This window comes from Carettochelys insculpta, chromosome 19 (genome assembly GCF_033958435.1).
Source record: "Carettochelys insculpta isolate YL-2023 chromosome 19, ASM3395843v1, whole genome shotgun sequence".
Classification (NCBI taxonomy): Eukaryota; Metazoa; Chordata; order Testudines; family Carettochelyidae; genus Carettochelys; species Carettochelys insculpta.
In genome coordinates this window covers 2,937,276-2,959,682 of record NC_134155.1, presented here as the reverse complement: position 1 = coordinate 2,959,682, position 22,407 = coordinate 2,937,276, and the positions used below count along the sequence as shown (strand labels likewise).

The 22,407-nt window shown below is 54.7% G+C and overlaps 1 protein-coding gene across 7 annotated transcripts in view; it reads right to left on the bottom strand.

The window, feature by feature from the left end:
- Positions 1 to 16,802: 16,802 nt before the first annotated feature.
- The window catches only part of FAM222B (family with sequence similarity 222 member B), a 70,675-nt gene continuing 65,070 nt past the window's right edge, over positions 16,803 to 22,407 (bottom strand). For all 7 annotated transcript variants that reach the window (XM_075013862.1, XM_075013867.1, XM_075013865.1 and 4 more), the window contains exon 3: positions 16,803 to 22,084. In XM_075013862.1, the coding sequence (XP_074869963.1) occupies positions 20,502 to 22,084 (1,583 nt within the window). In that variant the 3' untranslated portion in view covers positions 16,803 to 20,501. The remainder of the gene's footprint in view (positions 22,085 to 22,407) is intronic.

The following is a 22,407-nucleotide window of genomic DNA, read 5'->3' as shown; positions in this document are numbered from 1 at the left end:
AGGCCCAGGTGTGCCAGAGGTGCAGTGGTGAGGGGCCAGGCCAGCCAGGCGGAGGGGCGCGCATGGGAAGCCGAGTGAGGCGGCTGGCCCGGGAGCTGTGCGTGGCGTTGCTGGGAGTGCGGCGAGGCTGGGGCACCAGCGAGTGATTCAGGTGCAGGATGGGTGGGAGGGACGGACGGACGGGGACACACACACACACACACACACACACACACACGTATTTACCCCCCCCCCTCCCCCAACCTACTCAGTCCAGTAAGTCTCTGCTCCCACCCCCCCACCCCTGGGGCATTAGTGCTGCCCCAGTGTAAGGTGATTAGCCCGTTATCCCTGGCGCACAGCCCGGCCATCTGGGCCAGCAGCTGGCGGCAGGGCTGCCAGGCCCCTCAGCCTGCATGAGCCCCCTCCGGGGTGGGCCCCCGAGGGCTGCGGCCCTGGGAGAAGGCTGGGCCAGGCTGGGCCTGTTTGTTGCAGACTCCTTAAGGGCAGCTGGTTCCCCAAGGCCACCAGGCGTTTGTCTCCTTGTCCCCTTGCTGGCGCTACCCCTGCCCCCAAGGCTGCTCATCGGTAGGGGCCTGTCCCAGCCTGCTGCCAGTGGCCTCGGGGGGCCACACTCACTCACCCCCCACCCCACCCGCCCCCCCGGGCAGGCCACAGGCAGCAGCTGCCGGCCAGGCCCTGGCGGGCGTGCCTGGCTGGGCCCCAGCGCTGCCAGGGGAGGAACGTGCACCAGACCAGCAGGGCTGGCACTGCTACTGCCGCGCAGCCCAGCTGGGACAAGCGCCTGGTGTGCTGGCCAGGCGAGCGGGGCCAGGGCCGCCGTGCAGGGAGCCCCAAGGCTTGTGTACCAGCTGGGGCCCGACACCAGCCTGGTTCGTTGCTGGTCCCGCTGTGGGAGGGGGAGCTCTGCCGGAGACGCCCAGCCTGCGCCGGGTGAGTGCGCGGCTCTTTGGGGGGCCGGTGACAGTGGGAGCTGGGAGCTGGCAGCCGGGCTACAGGCGAAGGAGGGCCCAGGCCAGCCTGGGAGGCTGGTGCCTGCAGCGCTCAGGGCCAAGCAGCCGCACTCAAGCGCCTTGCAGGCTGCCCTGAGCCGGCAGCTCCAGCCGTGCCAGGGAGGGGCCTGGGCTGTGTGTGTGTGTGTGTGTGTGTGTGTGTGTGTGTGTGTGTGTGTGTGTGTGTGTGTGTGTGTGTGTGTGTGTGTGTGTGTGTGTGAGAGAGAGAGAGAGAGAGAGAGAGAGAGAGAGAGAGAGAGAGAGAGACGGGGGTTCCTCCAGTCCCGGCTAGGTGGGGGCAACCCTGGCTCCCCTCCTGGCCCAGCCCATGGGGGGGGGGGCGGGGGCAGCTCCCACTGGGGCACCAGGAGTTGGGGCTTAGACCTCCCCAGGAGCCGGGGCAGACAGTCTGCCTGGGCCACCGTCTCGGGGCCTGATCCAGGCTGGCCCCAGTGGCAAGGGCAGGAACAGGGTCCCTGCATGGGGCTGGGCGCTGCAGCAGACAGGCTGGGGATGGTGGGGGGGGGGGGCTGGACTCGGGGGGGGGCCCCCCCCAGGGTTGTGCTCTGAGCAGACAGAGGTGGGTGGGAGGCAGGCAAGGCCCTGGGCTTGCAGACAGCGGGGGGGCGGGGGGGGGGGGGGAGGGCGGCGCTGGCAGGGAGCCAAGACCGCAGTGAAAATAACCAGAGGGAGGAAATGGGGCTGGGGGGGGGTCAGGGCGGGGGCCAGAGGAGAGCCAGGAAGCGCCTCTGCAGTGGCCCCTGAAGTCACAGAGTGCCTGGGGCAGCGCTCAGGATGTGGGCGCACACGCAGAGCCTGATGAGGCAGCGTATGGAACAGCTGGGCAGCGCCAGGCTGGGGCCTGACCCTGGGAGCTATCGGCCGGGCAGCGCCGGGCTGGGGCCTGACCCTGGGAGCTATCGGCCGGGCAGCGCCGGGCTGGGGCCTGACCCTGGGAGCTATCGGCCAGACAGCGCCGGGCTGGGGCCTGACCCTGGGAGCTATCGGCCGGGCAGCGCCGGGCTGGGGCCTGACCCTGGGAGCTCTCGGCCGGGCAGTGCCAGGCTGGGGCCTGACCCTGGGAACTATGGGCTGACCAGTGCCGGGAGGGGCTTCATTGCCTGGTACTGAGCTGAGAGGCAGCAGCTCTGGCCAGTGGGGACAGGAGCCCTGTGGCCACAGCACACAGCTGGTCACTGGCCTCCGCCCAGGAAAATGGGACAGGTGTGAGGAGCAGTGCAGAGCCAGGCTGGGCGGCGCTACGCCCCGTCCCATGTCCCACCACCCCTGCCCTTGGCTGCCAGGCACACGAAACCGCCCAGGCCAGCAGGCACAGGCTGCAGCAGAGCCAGGGCAGAGAATTGGGAGGGTCTGGCCCAGTGGGGGGGCTGGGGAGTTTGCAGGGCCTTTGGGTGCCCCTGGCCTTGTCCAACAGGGTGGGAAACCTGTGCCGTGTGTGCGCCGTGCCGGGGTGGGCACGAGGCTGGGCCCGGATCAGCAGCGGGCCAGGCAGCACTGGGGCTGGGGCTGATGAGGCTCAGCTCACCCAGTGCAGCTGCCCACAGGCCCCCGCCCCCCCCCCCCCGGCCCCTTCCTCTACACAGCTCAGCACCATGCTGGGGCCTCCCTGCTGCCCCATTTATTTCACTCTCATTCCCTTGCACTAGCAGGGCTCGGGCTGCTCCTGGCCGTCGGCTCAGGCATTCAGCACCAGCAAGGCTAAAGCCATCAAATTTCCAGCAAAGTGACACCTGCGCCAGCCCCTGGCCCAGGGAGTCCCCGGGAGCCTTGGCGGGGGGGTAGTGTCTCAGCAGACCTGCCTGGGGAGGACCTCACGGAGGCCGGGCCCGAGAGCACACAGGGCGCAGCAGCAACATGAGTCAGGAGGAAGTGACTGGCATCTCCACCTGCCCAGCCACCCACCTGGTGCCAGGCAGCCCAGCACCTGTGATTCACTGCCGGGCTGGGCTGTGGGGGGGGTGGTGGTTCTGCAGTGCTGTGGGCCCCAGCCAGGGCACCGCAGGCTCCCATGGGTGTGCGCCGGAGAGCTGGGTGTTGGACACCGGCTAGGGGCATTACGAGCCACACAGACAGCTGGGCCCTAGCTCTGTCCTGGGAGCGTCACCAACCCTGAGCAGGCCTGGCGTGCCTCATGGCCTGACCCATGTCCCTGCTGGGCCGCATGATGCCCAAGCAAAGGGCTGGTGGTGCGCGCCAGGCCTGCTTGCAGGTGGGAGTGGCCAGCCGGGCAGGCCGGCATGAGCTGCTGTGAGAGGCCTGGCTCGGGCGCCATGTGCTGCGGGCAGTGCCAGGCCATCACCGGTGGCCAGCAGCACGCTCAGGTGCAGGAGCACAGCCCAGCTGGCTCAGGGCCCGGCATGCACCTGCCAGTGCGCCACATGCAGCTCGCCATGCCGTGGTGAGCCCCGCCCTGGCAGATGGGAGTGGGGCACATGCCTTCCCAGGCACGTCCAGCCTGGAGGGGGCAGCTGGGGGTGGCCCAGGACCGTTGGTGACAAGCAGCTGGTTGGAGACAGGTGCTGAGCGCTGGTGGGGGGGCCGCACAGCCCCGTCTTTGTGCACAGAGCTGTCCATGGCCCTCAGGGCAAAGCTTTAACGAAATCATCCCCCCCCCCCCCCCCCCCCGCCAGGGCAGCATGACGTGTCCCCTCTCCAGGGGGCAAGGAGCCATGGCACTGCCGCCAGCCTGGCCTGGGGGCCGCTGCCAGCCTGCAGCTACCGGGCGGGGGGGGGCAGGTCAGTGTCTCAATTAAATCCAACCAAGCGCCTGGCCAATCCTAGCGGGATGGTGCACACAGGGGTTGCACTGCCCCCTCCAGAATAGCGGTGATGCTCCAAAGCGCCGGCCCCGGTGCAAACGGGCACACGCCAGGGCACCGCAGGACAGCGGTGCCGTGGCTGCAATGGAAGGCTGTGGACTGCCTGGCACCCTTGGTGCATGGGGTCCGGCAGTGCTGGCCGTGAGCCCGCAGCAGGGCAGGGCACTCCTGCCGCTGAGCACACACTGCTGCCTGCAGCGTGACGGGCCACGTTTGCTTCTCTTTCCTTCGGCCGCATTAGCACAGCAGCCGTGAGAACGCAGCCACGAGCGGGCGCAGGAGAGGCACGCGTGCCGGCTGCGCCTCAACAGAGGCACGCGCCAGGGCAGAGCTGGCCCGTGGTGGTTCTGCTTGGGGCGGCTTTCAGGCCTCGTGGAGCTCGGCTCCTGCTAAGCTACAGGAACTGAAGAGGGACAGTTGGACACAGGCCCACTGACAGCGCCAGGAGCTGTGACAAGGCCCAGTGAACGCCCCAGTGGCAAGGGAAAGGAATCGCCTGTAGAGTGGTGGGATGGCCTGCGCTGGCTCCCCCCGGGGACGAGTGCTGGAAGAGCCCTGGGCCGCCAGGTGGCACAAGGAGAAAGCAGATGGCAGGAGAATTGGAGCCCATGTGCTGCAGTAGTTAAGGTGCCTGCCAATGCCGGGGGGACAGCGGAGAGGGAATGAGGGGCCAAGCAGAGGAAGAGCTAGAGCCAAGGGGCTGGACTGGTCCCACTCTTGGGGCAAGGGGAGCTTTGCTGAAGGTGAGATGAGTGGGCCTCAGAGCCTGGCCCCTGCGCCGGGGAAAGGCAAACCTGCGAGGGTGCCCGAGGAGATGGAAACTGGGCCTCTCCTGGAAGCCAGGCTGGCACATGGCCGCACCGCTGCTACCAGCCTGGCTGGGGAGCCAGTGACAAATCTACCCCCCCCCATGGATGCGGGAGTGCCCAGGCCTGCCCAGCTTTGCTACTCTGCAGCGTGAGCGTAGTCAGGGCAGGAGCCGCGAGAGGCTTAGCCTAATTCTCAGGCACCAGAGTGGGCGATGGGCTACAGACGGGGGCAGGCGAAATCGGAAAGAAACCAACTCAAGCCAGTGCCTGGTCCAACTCTGCCAGCACCACCCACGCCCCGCCCTCTGGACCTGAGCCCCGAGCCCGGGAGAAGTCCAGTGAAAAGTGAAAGCAGCATGAAAATATTGCGTTACTTTGCACTCCTGCCTTGCTGCAGAGGGTCGCCCCACACGCCACAGGCACCAACTCATTGCAAACCCTGAGCCCCTTTTCAGAGCGGCCCAGGCGTATCTCGCTGGCTCAGGTCTCCGCCGAGACAGGAGCAGAAGCCAGACTCCCCCCTCAGAGAAAACAGCCTGTCCCTGACCGTGCTTTGTCTACTCTGCCCTGAAAAATCTCGCCCCGGAGATTCCCCAACCTTCCCAGGCCATTTATTCCAGCGTCTGACCCCCAGGGGCAGTTTTCCTGCGCAGCGAGAGGGCTGACCGCCTGCCAGGCTCTGGTTACACAAAGCACTGCACTGACTTTAACTCGCCCTCCCCCTAGGCCAGGCGGGCAGGCAACAGTGCCTCTGATGGCTGGGGACGCACTCGGTGGCTGGTCCAAGCTCACGCAGCACGTCAGAGAGAGCCAGGCCAGACTGACTTTTCGGCCTAGTGCAGACCTGAGGCAGCTGCAGTTGGGTACGACAATTACGTCGATTTTAGCTGTGTACCCTAGAGCGATGTTCCTGGCTGACCACGTAGAGGGAGGCCAGTGGGAGAAGCTCTTCCCGCAGCCCCGCTCCTGCCTCCCGACAAAGCGTCCCAGGCTGATGGTTGCATTTACCACATCCCCAGTTGTTACCCGCACAAATTTCTCATCCCTTCCACGCTCAGGGACACACACACCTTTACCCAGTCCCTAGGGCTCAAGGCGTGACCTGTTAAACTCCTGCCCGTACCCAGTTCCTAGGGCTCAGGGCGTAATTCCCTGCGTGTCTGCAGGTTCTGTGCCACTAAAAAAGCCTCACATGGTAATATTCTTATTCTCTGTTTATTTACAATGACCAGGAAAGCAGAATACTTGCTACGCACACAGTGTCACGCTCACCAGTCCTGGCAAGGCCGGCCGGCTTCCACTGTTGGGACAGACAACGTCACTCTCTGGATACTGGTTGCGACACCTCAGGGTCTTGGGGGTGCGTCCTTTGGGCGTTCCTTCTTCCCTCCTGTTGGATGTTCTGTTCTTATTTTTCCCCCTTGATGTTCTGTTCCTCCCTTGCCTTCTTGGACCCCAGATTTTAAGTAGTGAAACTTGAGTCCTGCTTAGTTATACCTTGACCAATTATTTTAGTACAATTTTACTAACCAATAATAGCCCACAGTAACAGAATTGCCTCACCAATCATAACCCACCACCTTAACTGATTTACACCCACAAAAATGAATTATACAGCAGCCAGGGCAATTACAAAGCAGACAGCGAATATGCAGGAAGCAGTAGAAAAGTGAAGACAATCACCAGAGAAGGGTGGTTCCCGCTCAGCCATCGAGAAGTCGTAACCGCCAGACGAAATGCTGTTAATTAAGTTTTCTTTACCCATCTTGTGATCTGTTTAACAGTGGGCAGCCCTAGGATGTGGTTTTCTTCCTACCAGCCTGATATGACACTATTGTACTGAAATGTAGCTGGAATGCGAGTATGGGACCTGTAGCTTCACAGCTGACGGCTGCCACTCTCGTCTGGCTGCAGACAAGCTATAGGTCTTCCCCCGGTGGCGAGAGAGACCAGACGGACTGTGCTGTTACACAGTAGGCATGCCAAGTCGAACCCTGGCCCGTCGCCCTGAAGGAGTCGCTCGGTCGGTGAGTGTAGCGTGCAGCCGTACCCTTAGGGTGCCAGCCGAGCAGCCGGCGCTCTACCTACAATCCATCCCTTTTCAGTGAGATGTCAGTGCCCGGCTCTGCCTAGAGCCGCGGTGTCCACACGCTCGGGGCTTGAACAATCAATGCTGTTTTCAGAGTACGGTGGCTGTACTGGCTGGACCCCAGGGACTTAAACCTCCAACGCTGCCGCTCCAGCGCAGCGGTTGAACCCCAGCAGAAAGGCAGCTCTGCCACGGTGGCTTGGGGGCGTTGTGTGCCCCGCCGATTGCCCATGGCGACTCCCAGCTGCTTCGGGCCGGCGAGCATGTGGCTGGCCCACTGCCCCCACGGGCCTGGGTAGCGGCCTGAAACCTACACAAGAGCCAGGCTGGAGCGAGGAGCAGCTTTGGCCTTCCCCACAGGCCCCACCTTTTGTTCGGACATGCAGATTTGCACAGAGCTGAGGCCAGTCCGCTCCTTCGGGATCCCACCAGTTGCATGCCAGTGGCGTGAGGGTCAGCCTCAAAGCAGGGAGGAAAGGAAAGCAGAAGACACTGCTGCTGGCTCCGGCCACAACAGCACGGTGGGAGGCAGCCTCTCTACTCCCTGCTCCTGCCCCAGCTCTCTGACAGCAGCCAGGGGACTCTGGTGCTTCCTTGGCTGGGAAATGCCAGTCAATGTCCCTTTGCCGGGCAGGGGGCTCAGCCTGGCCCTCCAGAGTTCTGCACCTTCCCTCCAGTCGCCCAGCCCAGGACTGCCGGCCCATTTCCGCTCAGAGCCAGTGAAACGGGTTGGCTTTCGGTAGCAGCCAGCCCTGGGAACAGGCACTGGCCAAAGCCCTCCTGCATTGACAGGCCACCCCAGGTGCCCACCTCTGCCAGGGCCTGGGCTCGCTGCCACGTCCAGAGCGAGACACCATAGCCGGACCTTTGGGACGCGGCCTTGGACTGCAGCAGATGGTCTGAGCCCCGGGCGGCATTTCAGGGCTGGGTTGTGAGGGTGGCAGTGGGGCTGACAGGCCCTGGACAAGGGGGGGAGGAGGCGGCTCCATGCCCCTGGAAGTGGGGGGGGCTGAGGGCGGACAGGGCCCCAGGCCTCCTCCCCGGCTGGTGGAGCGGCAGAGGCACAAAGCTGCTTTGGCTGGGAACGGTTCCGCACGGCCGTCCAAAGGGGCCGGGAGATCCCAGGCGCCCTTGAAGGGCTGGCCTGGGGGCCAGGACCCCTCTGGCCCCTCGTTGTTGGGAGGAGGCGGGGCTGGGGCTCCCCCCTTCCCTCTGGGTGGGCGAGTGCAAGGCCACCATTAGCAACCGACGGGTGCGTTGCCAGGGCGGCGCACGACCCCGGTATTGGCGCACGAGGCAAAACACTCATGGACGAAAAACCCTAAGAGGGAACAGGGCCAGAGACCACCACCCCGGCCCCCTGAACCCCACTGCCTGAGCCCCTGCCATGCCCCCCCCCACCCAACACTGCCATACCCCTGCGCTGTGTGGCACGCCCTTGTGCAAGAGCAAACCCTTCAGGTGCCTGGGCCTCGCCCCAGGGACAGAGCCTGCCAGGAACCCACAGGTCCTAGTATTCAACCCCTCTGTTTATGACATGGGCTCATCCATCCCCCTCCCTGCAGTCAGTTCACACGGTCGGAGCTCACCAACCAGAGAAGGTCACGCTCCCCCCCCCCGCCCCGACACCTGCAGGTTATCCTGACCTGGGGCACTACAGACACACCAGCCCCTGCTTGCCTGCTGAGAAGAGCCTCCCCCCCGCCCCCCGGCTCGGCAGCTAATCGAGTGAGCGGGAGAGAACACCAGTGACCGCTAGCAAGACGCGCGATGCTCCCGCTCATCTTTTCCAGCGGTGTGCGGAATAAATTCTGTGTGCACCGAGGCAAGTGTGAAGTGCACCACCAGGAGAAACATCGACCTGTGAGAACAACGAGAAGTCCTGGGGCACCTTATAGACTAACAGATATTTTGGAGCAGAAGCTTTCGTGGGCAAAGACCCGCTTGAAGCTTATGCTCCAAAATATCTGTTAGTCTATAAGGTGCCCCAGGACATCATGTTGTTCTTGAAGATACAGATTAACACGGCTCCCTGTGTGATACAGCTAACTGTGGGCACTCTGCCACCCAGCTGGGTGATGCTGGGCTCTCCCCAGGGCAGCTACACAAGCACACAGCTTACTGGGGACCCCGTGCCCGAGCGACTCTTCAGCACACAAGAACAAGCACAGCTCTTCCCGTCCGTGGCGGCTGAGACCCACAGATGTCCGGGGGTTTGCTGGGCTCTCGTCACGCATGTCTCTGGGGTGTCACATTGCCACCGGTGCCCACCCACATGTGCCTTTCGCAGCTGATTTGCCACAGAGAGGATAAGTGACCTTCCCCAGGGGCAGCGGGGCAGGAGTTACCCCCCTTAACCGTTCCTGGTGGGCAGCTGCTCCCCGAGCGAGGGTGCGTTTGCCACGCCTGCCTCCACTCCACACCGTCGGACTCCTCGTCAGCCCTCCGAGGCGGCGGCAGGAAGAGGGGCAGGTCCCCCGCAGCCCCCAAGCGAGGGAGGCGCAGGAGCAGAAGAGTTACCTCTCTCCCCAGAGGCCAGTCCCTGGCAGCAGCTCTCCACCAGTTCAAGCTTCTAGAGCATCCAGACCCAGCCAGCACTGCCAGAGAAACCCGCCCTCCCACCCCAGCGCCCCCAGGAAAGGACTGGCACAGGTCTGGGGCTTCCCCGGGCAGGGCTTTAACACCGCAGCAGGTTGTCAAGTCTGTCTGGGTTTGGCAGCTCACGGGCTATGCAGCACGAGGCGCTGAGGAAAGTACTGAACCCTTTTGCGGCTGCTGCTGGGTGAAAGGGAACCCCTGGCTCTTCGCTCATCTCGCTGCAGCACGCGCTGGCTGGAAGGTTCCCAGCGCAGGGCTGGCCCTGGCCGCCTGCACCCCCTTTCTAAAACATGCATTGCAACTCGTGGAGCGTGTGGCACATACTTCTCCCCCCAGCGCTCTGCAATGGGCCCCCACGCTCGCCTCCAGCAGCGCCCCCAGTGCTCCAGGCTTAGGAGTTACCTCCTTCCCCAGGGAGTGCAGCTCTGCCAGGGCACCAGCCTCCGCTGCTCTAGGAATCCAGGCCAGGGCCTGCCTCCCCCAGCTCCTGCCTCAGTGCAAGACAACTCCACCATCTCGGTCTCATCCCCAGAGCTGGCAGCTCACCCTGGAGCTCAGGTCGCCAGGCACCTTAGGCCCACCCAAGACCACTTCATGACAGTGAGAGCAGAGGCACAGGGAATTCTGGGAAGCCTCTAGATACAGCCCAGGGCCCTTCACTTGTCTTTAAGCTGCAGTGACATTTGCTAACGGTGCCGATTATATGCTGATCCCCATACAAACCAGCAGAGAACTCGCTGCCTTATGGAAATCACCTGCATGCAGCAGAGCAGAGCTACCCGACTGCTTGCTAGAAGGGCAAACCGCTAGCTTGTCCGTCCTAGGAATTATCCTGGGCCAGGGTAGGGTTTGTTGCTTTGCTGGTGCAATAGCCTATGTACATCAGGCAAATACATACCGCTGCTGCAGCATGCGCTACGGGGCTTAGATACCCCAGAGAACAGCACGGTAACCACCGGAGGGAGGCTTGGAAAATAATGCCGCTTGAGCAGATACGTGCAGTGTCAAGGCACCATGCCAAGGCGAGGTGTTAGGGAAGCTGCCTCCATCCCTCAAGGACACAGCCGCAAACCCCTTTCACCAAGGGCTGGTAATGGAACAGACACGTAGCTGGAAAAACCAGACACTAAACAGCTGTTGACTGGGTCATTTTTAATCTGGTGCTCGCTCTTGATGGAACATGTCTCCCTGGCCTACACCCAGCGGCCGCCTCCGGCTGTTCACAGACTAATACGGCTGGAAGGGACCGCAGGAGGTCAAGTCCAGCCCCTGCCCAAGGCAGGACCAACCCCGACTAAGTCGTCCCAGCCCGGGACGTAACCACCTCTAGGGACGGTGTCCACACCGCCACCCTCGATGACCCATCCCCCTGCTTCGCCACCCTCCTCTCTGCGGTATCAGCTGCAGGGCTTGGGCTGCAGCAGGAGAGGTCTCTTGTGACAGTCTGAAGAGGGGAGAGGGTACAGCTGAGAACAAGGACGAGAACGAGCGCGAGGCCAACAGCGGGTCATTTATAGGCCAGTTTAAGCTTCTGCAGATCACCGCTGAACAGCTGCCAGCTCCCGAATTCACGAGAGCACTGTCACGTCAGAGGCCCTGCAGCAGCTCTGCGTAACAGCTTAATCGCTTGTGTCCCACAGCAGCCCTTGCCCAGCAACCTGAGTCAGGACTGCTCGGCTGGCGGGTGTCCGTGCTTGCCAGGCCCTGCTGCTTTGTTCTGACCTTCCCCTCACTCTGTTCTGGCCTCAGACACGCGCACGCCTGCACTTCGCCCTTACATGGCTGTAAGAGCTCCTGGGCATTTCCCTATCAAACACAGCAGATCCCCAGGGTCATCCTTTCTTTACATGTGTCTCCCACCACTGATCAGCCCCACCTCACCCCAGAAGGCTAGCGGAAGTTGAACCTCTTCTCCCAGTTCAGCCGTGGTTGATGTGCTCCAACACTGAAACGGACAGAGATTTAGGGGGCACGGTGGAGAGAGGGAGGGTAACTTTTTTAAAAAATGTGGGCAATAAGTGCGCTCAGACCTGCTAAGAAATACTGCTGACAGAACTGCCTTCAAGTGAGCGTCTAGAGATGCAGACAGCTAACGGAGGCTCAATAAGCTGCACTCTGGCCTGAACTTGCTGCCAAGAGATTCCTAGAGTGGTCTGACAGAATTACATCCCGTCTCGCAGGAGGGAAGTAATATTCACCCAGCAGAGTGGCTCATATTCTTCTCACTCTGACTGCACATGCTCCCCTTCCTCAGAGAAGGCCCAAACAGGGAGCTGGAAGAAGCTGCAAACTGCCCCTTGCAGAGGTAGCTATAAATGCACCGAAGCCCGCAGGACACTTGGAGTGCATGGAGGGAAGTACAGGTCCCAGGGATGCAAGTACGCTCCAGAGAAGGGACAGACAAAAGAAAAGCCTAAAACCACTCCCACTGTAGAGCTGCCTGTTCTGGCAGCGATTTGGAGTATGCGCTTACTGCAGGGATCCATTTCTCTCCAATGAGGCCAGTGAAGGAGCCAGCTGGCCCGGTTCTCTGGTAAGACCACTCAGACACGCCCACTACAGACAGCTGGTGGTTTTAGGAAGGCAGGTGAGGACTCTAAGCTCTCCCGTGCAGAGAGTTACAATCATTCATTTCAAAACTGCGCCGGTCAATACGAAGGCTGGAGGATAAAGCGCCCAGGTTAGCCCTTCCAGGCGTCACTCCCACGTTTGCGGGAGACATTCACCATACACCCAGGACAGGACGGGGGAAGCACCTTTATTATTGCGAACAGCAGGCAGGCAGATTGTGTGCTTGGACTGATTTAACTTGCACCTGAGGGACGACAGGAGCAGAGGGGGCCTCTGACAACAGGAGCCCCCGGTTCACCTGTGCTCTGTCATTGACATAACGCTCTGCCTGGGCTTACTCATCACTCCTCTGAATCAGTTTGTATAAATCCCTCCACTCTGCAGCTGTTTATTGCCCGTCTTCAGACTCCTGTTCATGCTGCATCTCCTGTTTATCCTTTCCACTACTGCAGGAGCAGGGGACATTCAGCAAAATATGTTCAGTGGCTAAAAGGGAACATATCCAGAGTGAAGAAAAACTCGAACTCTGCCAGGTGCCAACTTTGTGGCTTTCCAAACAGGACACACGCTAACATGGACGAGCACACGCCCAGCTACCTTCAGCCTGCCATTTTTAGGGATTTAAGCCCTCAGGCTGACCACTCACCACCAGGGACAGGAAGACACTTTGCGTACAGGCAGGTACGCCGTAATTGGGCACTATACAGTTTCTGACATCATCTTAAGTAATTGGTACCTGCCCCTGCCAGGCACAAGATGATGGGCTAGATGGAGTCCATGCAGATCACTGGTATGACACCTCCACCTGGAATGACCATTTACACAGCTGCTGTACAGCTTGATGTCTCCCTCCATGTCTGCCTGTTGCAGCAAAACAGTTCCAAATGGTGTAAATGCCTGGCACAAAACAATAAAGGGTGTGCGATGCCCCCAGCCAAGGCACTCTCTGTTTGGATGCAATATTAATTCTAAAGTCAAACCAGAACTCAGGCTCTCGGCAGAAGGTAAAGAAAAACTACCTGGCTAGATTCTTGGGCCGGCCTTGGCAGAAATAATTCTAAAAGTATGAAAGGTTCCTTCCACTACCACAGCCCTTATGTGACACCACCTCTGCTTTCACTGCTACTTGCACTTTATTCCTTTGCAATCGTAAACGTGAAGGTTGCCAGTGTTCTTTTGAAAGCTCAAGGATCACCCTTAAACAGAAGATTGGTAACTTGTGATTAACTGTTAGCACTCCAAGATGTGTCAGTTTCCTGAGTTGCTTCGCAGTTAGAGAAACCTTGTGCTTCTCATGCAAAGCATAAAATTAAATGTCAAACGAATCTTTAAGCACCTCTTAACCTTAACATGTTTGAAGAATTAGTTTTTTAAAATCCGGTTGCAATCCACTGCAAGGCTAGCACAGCCAACTTCTATGAGGACGCGGGCGACAGGGAACCATCTCTTTGGATTCATTTGGAAAAATATTCTCAGCTTGTCTAGTACCCAGTGAAGGGTTTGAAAGTATCATGTTCCAAAAAAAGCTTATAGGAAATTTAAAATAAATCTGCGGACTAGATTTACTTTTGTCAGACATGGAGCCACTAGGCTAAGTGGCTTTGGTCTGATGTAGGCCAGCACCCAGTGCTTCAGGGAAAGGTGCAAGAAGTCACCGAGGGGAGGATTATGGAATAAGTGACTGATAGAGGGCACGTCACGTCGTCTTACCCACAACAGTCGGCCACTGTCTTGTGTCACTTTCTTTAACAATCCTAACGTAACTGTGGACGTTCTCATTACCCACATAAACGCCTAAACAATAGTACCTCTATAGTACCTCTATTTTTTTTCCATCCTTGGCCAAATTGCGTGCGTACTTAGGTGTGTGCGGAGGTGGTCCACCCATAGGAATGCACATTGCCAGCTGCGTTGCTGGTAAGCTGAGCGCTTGGGCAGCCGCCCAGGAGAGACGCAGATATTGCCTGCCGGATTGGCAGAGCACCCGCAGCGGGCAGCGCGTTCCTATGGCTGTGCCCATTCACACGTCGCAGTGCACATAACATTTATTCCACCCATGGATGGAAGAAGTTATAGGGAAGCCTGGTTTGAGTTCTATTGTCTTTGGTATCTAGGGAGAGGGTGTTCGAAGCCATACGGTGCCTGCCAGCTTATGGAGGAAAGCAGGCATCATTTGTAGGTTTACAGGAGAATTGCCACCCTTGATGATATATAACAACTGGATTGCCTGGCGCCAATGCCCCCAGGAATAAATCAACGTCACTCAGCCCAAAGCTCGGGCTTGTTACTGTCTCACACAGCCAAGCGGATCGGAGAGACGGCTTTTCATTTTTCTTTTCAAAAACTGAAGAAGTCCCTTTTTGTTTTAGGAAAAATGAGGCGTGAACAGGGGCCTGAGGAAGTTTTATTGCAGGACAAGCTGTGTCTTAGCGTGCCCCGACTCCTCGAGGTTTAATCTCTGGCAGGGTAACCAGATGTCGCAAGTGAATTAATGCCTTGCACTCAGTTGCTTTGAATCACACCAGTCAGATAAAATGCTGCAATGTCCTTACTACTGTTTGGCTGGTCTGGCACTGAAGCCATCCCAGTAACAATCACATTTCAAACAGGGATTGCGAGCGTAGCTGTACGTTGGAGTCCCGAAACGGCAAGTTTACGCCCCAAAGTGTATTTGTTATTTGAACCAGGCTCCCATCCCACTGACACGATGCAAGTGGAGTGAGGGTATGTCTACACATAGAATCACAGAGCTGGAAGGGACTTCAAGAGGTCGTCAAGTCCAGGCCCGTGCCCCAAGCAGGATCAACCTCAACTAAGTCATCCCAGCCATGACTATGTCAAGCTGGGACTTAAAAACCTCCAGGGATGGAGATTCCACCACCTCCCTAGGCAACACATTCCAGTGCTTCACCACCCTCCTGGGGAAGTAGTTCTTCCTAATATCCAACCTAGACCTCTCCCTCTGTAACTTCAGACCGTTACCCCTTGTTCCGCTGTCTGTCACCACTGAGAACAGCTTCTCTCCATCCCTTCTAGGAAACCTCTCCAGGAAGTTGAAGGCTGCTATTAAATCACCGCTCAGTCTTCTCTTCTGCAAACTAAACAAGCCCAAATCCCTCAGGGCTGCAGTGCTATTCCAAAACAAGCTATTCCAGAAGAGCTTATTTCAAAACAACATTGATTCCCACGAAAAAGCATTTTGAAGTCACACTTAGGCATTTCGAAATGGAGCATCTCCGCACCTCTGAGGAAGTGGGTCTTTGCACACAAAAGTTTATGCTCCAAAAAATCTGTCTGTCTATAAGGTGCCCTAGGACTTCTTGTTTTCAGGCACAATACAGTCTATTTTGAAAGAGACCCACTGGACAACCTATAGCTTATTTCAAAATAGGCGCTATTCCCTGTCTACACTATTAAGCAGCCCCTATTTCAAAACAGGTGCTATTCCTCATGGAATGAGGTTCACTTATTTCAAAATAAGCCGCTAGTTCAAAATTATTCCAAAGTAGCCGTTGCGCTGTATAGATGCTAGCAAAGTTATTTCAAAACAACAGCTGCTATTTTGAAATAACTTTGCTGGATAGACATACCCTAAGAGATAGATCCTGCCTCAAAAAGAGCTCATAGTCTAGCTGGCCCTCTCCAGCAACGTTCCCTATATTCGGTCATTTGTGTGCAGACTTTTCCATCCATGCGTGTAATAATTTTTGTGCGCACCAAGGCATGTGCGAATGTGCACCACCCATAGAAACAAAACTAGTGGTGGGCACTCAGCTGATCAGCTGGATGGCACTGGAAACTTTTCTGAGTAGCCACACAAGCTCACGGCCTACAGGGAACACAGCTCTCCAGGTCATTTGCAGCAGTTTTATAACTAATGAAAATCCATGTCTCTAGATAAGCTAGGTTCCCTCTAACCTTCTCCATCTCTGGGGGGAATACACTTTGCTGTGTACACCAGGACACGTGCAGATCTGTACCACTAATAGAAGCAAGGCTGCTGGCTCTGGGCGCTCTGCTAATGAGCTGGGCAGCACCTGAATTTCTTCTGGGCAGCCGCCCCAGTGCTCAGCTTACAGGGAACGCTGGTCACTGTGTGCACAGGCCCAAAACCCATTCATTTTTAAAACGGGACATTCGGCATGGCTACATCTCACCAACGTTACGACTTTGCTCACACAGGCAGTGAAATAACTTCCCACGTCCCAATAAGGTGCTGAGACACTGCAGGAAGACAGGGGACTTGACTCTACCCTGCTACTGCTGTTCTCAAAGCTCAAAAAAAAACCCCACTGAAAGTGAAGGAGTTTCACCAGTCTTGTGCCAATGAACTCAAATCCAGGTGCAGAAATCCTGCAGCAATATCCTCTCTTTAGAGAGTGGGACGTTCACAGGTGATAAGTAGTTTCTGCTTCATTCAAACCCTCCCAGCTGGCACTTATTCAGTGGAGAGGAGGCAGGAGGACACAGATTGTAACTTAAGTTTCCAAGGTCAGACCAATTTTTCAAGACATAAAATTGAAAAGGAAACGTCATTCCCCCACCCAAACCATGACCTGGACAGACAAGGAATGGAGCTACCCCTGCCAAACAGGTGTCTTCAGGAATGTCACCAGTTTTTGACTCGAAGGTTTCTGAACGGCATGACAGTCGCTCTCAGTTTAAATGCAGAAGGGTATCTGGGATGGTCTAAAAAAATCTGACATTACAGATGCAGCTGTTCTCTGCATTTTTGCTGGGAACATATCCGGCCAAAAGTTAGACCCTCATGACAAAACACCCGTTCTTCAGCCTTTGGCCACATCCATTGAAAACCACAGGCCAAGCAGATGCCTTTCATTCAACACTGCATACAAACAGCCAAAGGGGCAGAGGGAACAGGACTTTTTGGCTTTACTTTTTATTTTTCCTGAAGACACAAAACAAAAACCATTATATCTGTAGTGCATGAGAAGCAGAGTATATAATCAGAGTGTGTTTTAATGAAATACAGCAGCAATTCCCGATTCTCTCCCCAGCAAACACTTGTTTGGTTTCAGTGCCAATGGTCATGTTTGGTGGAGACATCTTCCCATCATAAGCTTCAGAAAAGGTTTTCTGCGAAAGAAAACTCACAAGTATCACTCTAGAATGTTAACTTTAGGCTGTAACAAACTGGGCTCCTGATTTAACAGCTTCAAGGCCTCTGCTCGATAGAGAAAGGATGGAAATTTCCCACTGGAAGCCTTTAGACCATTTTCACACCCATCCCTTCTCTGCTTACTGACCAGCTCCGTCGGGCAGAAGGCAGTAATTAGAAATCAGCCATATTCAGCTTAACCAGTGCAGTTCTTGAGGCGGGGACAGGTAATGGGGCTGACAGCACAGCATAAAATACTCCAGAGCTCACTGAGAAAAACAAGCTACCTAGCTCCTCATTCTTCCCCACAAAGTTTTGAATTCTTCCATTAACACCCAAGATTGTTTTCACCCCCATACAGACATGGAGATGGGGAAGCAAAAGGCCTGCACCAGAGATCAAAATTGCTCGACCCTTTGGTGGGGAAAAAGAGGAAAGCTGGAAATGCTTTAACTGGAACAGTGGTGTAAATGCCAATGGAAGACACCCATCTATGGCCAAGACCCAAGTGAGAGCCTAGAGCCTTTACGAAAATGGTGAACAAATTAAAACAGATGCAAAGTAGTGTTTCACTAGCTAGAGAAACTTTCACAGCACTCACTATTGCATGGAACAGGAAGAGAATGCTGGATTGTCTTTAGAAGCAGTCACTCATAGTATCAAACACTTTATCCTTTGCCGTCATTTGAGCAGTAGTGCATGTCCAGAGGAGCCCTTTATCGGACCCTTATTGCTAGGTTCATGCTGCAGTAAACCTTTCTTTTACAGGTTGTGCCTGTAAGCACATAAGTGAATAAAAACTGATAAAAAAGGGTAAGAGTCTCTTGAGTACAACAAGAAGGGAAGCTGTTAGTCACACAGACACAAACGCAGAGTTCTTTCCAATAAAAATCCGACTCAGAAGGAAATGAAATATTGGAGTAGGTTTTAATAGCAAAATTGTTTATACTTTTGAACGGGCTAATGGAATGTCCTACCTGGATGTATCTTGAATATTTTTGCTTCATAGTCCTTCTGCACCAGGCCAAAGACTCAGAGGTGACAATGCTATTTGCAGTTATGAGTGCAGAATAAATTACGACAAGACTCACAGACTATCTTCCATGGCTTACTGTAACATTAGCATAACTTCGGACATTTAAATCACTTTTTGTCAAGAGCCAAAACATAGGGTTTCACTAGTTCCCTGTTCTGGGGAGGGAGGGCAGGAGATGACTCACAGTCTGGGTTTGTATTTGCAGTAGGCTACTGAACTGGGTAAAAAGCAGGTATTTCAAATAACAGAATGCCTTCCAATAACTAAATTAGTGGGAAACGTTAAAGTCCTAGCACAGCCCTAGATCAAGTTGGAGAAGGGGGAAGGTAACCAAGAGAATGGAAGGGAAGCAGCTTCAGATTCAATCCTTGGCTTCCAAGAGGTGTTCAGAAAAATATTGCATGAAAAGCCTTAGGGTTTTAGTTCTTTCACAGATGTGTATTTACCAGTTTTCACAAAGACTGCAGGAATACGATTATAAACAATAAATTAGGACTTCATGTTGCTATCATTTGGCATAACACAATCAGGCAATTTTTCCTTTTAAATATAAGGCAACACAAGCCAACACATAATTTAATCTGTCTTTAGTCAGATTGCTTAACTTTGCTAAAGAGTAATCACTAAAGAACGGTTTATAGTACACTTAAAAAATTTAAATAATGACATGGTGTAAGTGTACTATCTTCCGCAAGGAATCAGAAAATGCACTCTGCTAAGCTTTGAAACCTAAATATTTGTTACAGCCCAGAACTACACGTCTAAATTAAAAGATACAAATAAATGTTTTCTAATTTTTCCACATATGAAAAATGTTAAGAATCTCTAGCCAACTATGACATCACTTCAAAACTTGTAAGTTTGTTGTGTGTGATTTTTTAAATTTTGTATGATGTCTTAAGATTTTAAATCATGCTCGTTAAGGAAAGTTTCAAGGAGCAAATACTTAAGGCTTTGTTTTTCAAAGGGCTGTGAGGGAGGCCAGTGAATGGCAGAGGCCAGTGGGTTCACTCATACACAATGCTACTCAAACCCACGCTACCAGGCGACATTCATACAGAAATATTACATTTAAAAGTTACAGTGTAGAGCAATATTTTTAGCCAGTGTACATATAAAGAATCAATGCATTTAATTTTTAACGTCCAAACTCGACTGTGATCATTATATTCAAGTATTAGGCTCACTTACAGAGATAAGAAACTACCTACTTACAATAATTTTAGCTTCAAAAAAGGGCTGTGTCAATATGCTGAAGAAAAGATTCTGAGGTTTCCAATAGTTAGTGTTCTACTGGTCACCAACTCACGCAGCTGCTTTAAGTGACGTTGGGAGGGAGTAGTCAGGCACAGAGCACCTGTGGAAAAGGGTTAAATGGTAATTCTCAGCAACGAGAACTGTTCGACTGCATCTATGATGGTCCTTTAACAGACATGGGCCGTAAGCACCACAATGTCTCATGGCTAGAACTTTGTTCCACAGAAAATACCCTTCATGTCATTGAGGCTGCTGCTGGAATGTAAATGCCGTATCAGTGATACGTGCTCTTTCCTTTGCAGTAGAGACAGACTTCTAAATACGCTTATTTACTGGAGAAGTTAACTGAACCCTTTGTGGGGTTGTCAATGGGTCTAGATTCCTGCAATAAAACCTCAGTACAGCACTCTGCATCAGGGCATCCAGACTCCTAGCAGCGAGGGGTTCAGACATAGCTTTAACATGACGAAGTGGAAGCAAAACAAGAGGGAAGAAGGCAGCCATGTAACCTGTACCCTAACACTGCCACTCCTGTACCCTGTCCCCAACACAGCATCCAGAAGATCTGTGAGGGACTTGAGGCTCTGGACACAGACCGACCTTCGAGAAATGAAGAACTCTCTGCGGGAGCAGGAGCAAAATGCTTCTTCCTGTCTTAATGCCTAACTACAGAACCCTAGTTAAACTCTTTCCAGAGCAGGCTTCCTTCTCAATTAAATAAGCCTCTGGGCAGTGCAAATGCTCAGTGTTTAATCATTTAATGAAACTGTAGAGTTGAAAATAAGTCCTACTGCCTGACAAATTCAGTTACTCTTAATTTTCAGAGGAAACGCAGATGGAACTTAAGCACCTATGCTACCTAGCTATCAGGTGCAACCATGGCCCTGTAGCAACTTAACAGTCCAGCAAGCAGTTACTAAGCAGAAGGCAAGAAGCTGAGCAAAGCGGGCTCTGGGGTGAAGTAACAGCTGCAGGGTGCAGTAGTGTAATGAAGTTCTTTGAAACAAAAGGTGGGTTAAATTTTTATACTAGGAGGAGAGAATGTGGATGTAAAGCTTTCAAAATATACATTAAATCTCGTTTCAATGGTTATTATAATGATCACCCAAGCTTGCAAGTTAAAAAATACTTTGCTTATTAATTAAAATTAAGACTAACTCTCTAATTTTGTCTGTGAAAGTGACTGCAGCCTATCTATACCCTGGGTGCTGAATATGAAGATTTCGACTATCACTTGGTTCAGGCGCTCGGTTCACGGGAGGCCGGTGGACTTTTCCCAGCACAGCCATACTCTGATCTTGGAAGCAAGCCTGCTGGAAGTCCCCACTTAGGTAATCCATGGTCTGCATCACGCTGTTCTGGCTGGATGAACCAGCTCCGGCTCTGTAATGAGCTCCCACTGCACAATCCAGTGGTGCCCCGGCTGGCTGGCCTCCGTGAAAAGACAGGGCAAGGTCCTGTGATCCAGAGCTGTCACTGTTTGGTGTGGGCAGAATGTTATTCCATACAGGCTGGAAAAAGTGCCCATTAGTATATGGCATGGGGCCCTGCAATCCATTCACAGGTGGGGAAGGCGTAGGCTTCTCCATGGGGGGCTTTATGTGGAAAGACTGGCCCATGCACAGTTCTTGAGGGTAGTTTGACGTTTTCCCAGGAAAACCCTGCCCTGCAATCTCTCTTGGCGGGTGCTTCCCTGCAAGCCCAGTAGGTCCAGCAGCATCACCACACATTTGCTGCAGATGTGCAAGCTGATGCTGGTTCCACGCGACTGATTTCATTTCACTCTGGTATGCCGACGGCACCCTGTTGATGTTTACCATGGGTACATTAACGGAGGCAGAGGAGGGAATAGCAGCAGCATGATCGACAGGGTTTACTACACAGGAAGGCATGGGAGTGGGAGCATTGTGAGTAGACACCCTGGTACTTGCATTGATAAGCAGGTTGCGACTGATAGGGCTCGGGTTTGCAATCTGTCCCTCACATACTGAGGTAGTGCTAATGCCAGCTCTGGCCTGGCAGAACTGGTTGATCTGGTGCACGATGCTGCTCAGGTCTGGTGGCTGGTTCTGCTGCAGAGTGGCAGCCATAGAGAGGGGAATGGTTGAGGTAGACACGGTCACATTCGGCGGCGCATCTGCATCTGGCATCTTCCTGCCTCCATGTAAACCTGGCTGCAGCAAAGCACTTGCAGGGTGCTGCAGAGTCGGATGGGCCAGGGTCTGAGGATGCTGCAGGCTCTGGGGCTGCTGCATGTTCTGATGGTGCGGCAAAGTCTGCGGCTGTGGTATACCCTGAGGGTGTGTTAAGTTTTGTGACTGCAGCATTCTCTGTGGGTGCTGCAAAGTCTGTGGCTGCGGGATACTCTGGGGGTGTGGCAGAGTCTGTGCATGAAGAGCCTGCTGGCGAGCCAGCGATTGGGGGTGGTTTAAAGTGCTAGGTGCAACGTACGGCGTCGAAGGGGGATTCATCATTGCTTCTGGCAGCAGACGGGCACGTGTTCCGTCAAAGTCTTTGATAATTCCTTTAGCTGGGGATTTGACGATCGCAAGCAGGCCAGGTTTTGTGGCGGGCTGCGGCGGGTAAGGACTATACCTCTGGCCTGAAGTATCTAGTCCGTTCACAGTACGGCGTATGTGTTTCCTCTGGGGAACTTTGACGCTGTTTGGAAAAATCTTTATAGTCAATGGATTGTTGGCAACCTTCTTAGCATAAGCATCCAATTCTGCTGGAGTAGGATACTGTGCAGATCTCATCTTCTGTGTAGTGTCCCCTGCGGAAAAAAGAGGGAGTTCATCAATACTGACCCTGGTAAGACAACATTCTCTTGGAACGAGCGAGCGATAGGAAGAAGCATTCGAAGGCTAGAAGAGTTCCACCTTCCTACAACCAGTGGACAAGCCTCAGTGATCTCATTCCTTTTGCCAGTGGAAACCAACATGACACCCTACTCGATTCAGGCCAGACCTGCCTGGGACTGAAAAGTGAACGAGACCATTTCTTAATTTAGGTTTATGCAGAAAACATTTGCATGTACAGGAGTCCTTGAAGAGTGATGGACAAAACAGACGTGATGTTATAAACATAGCAGATGGC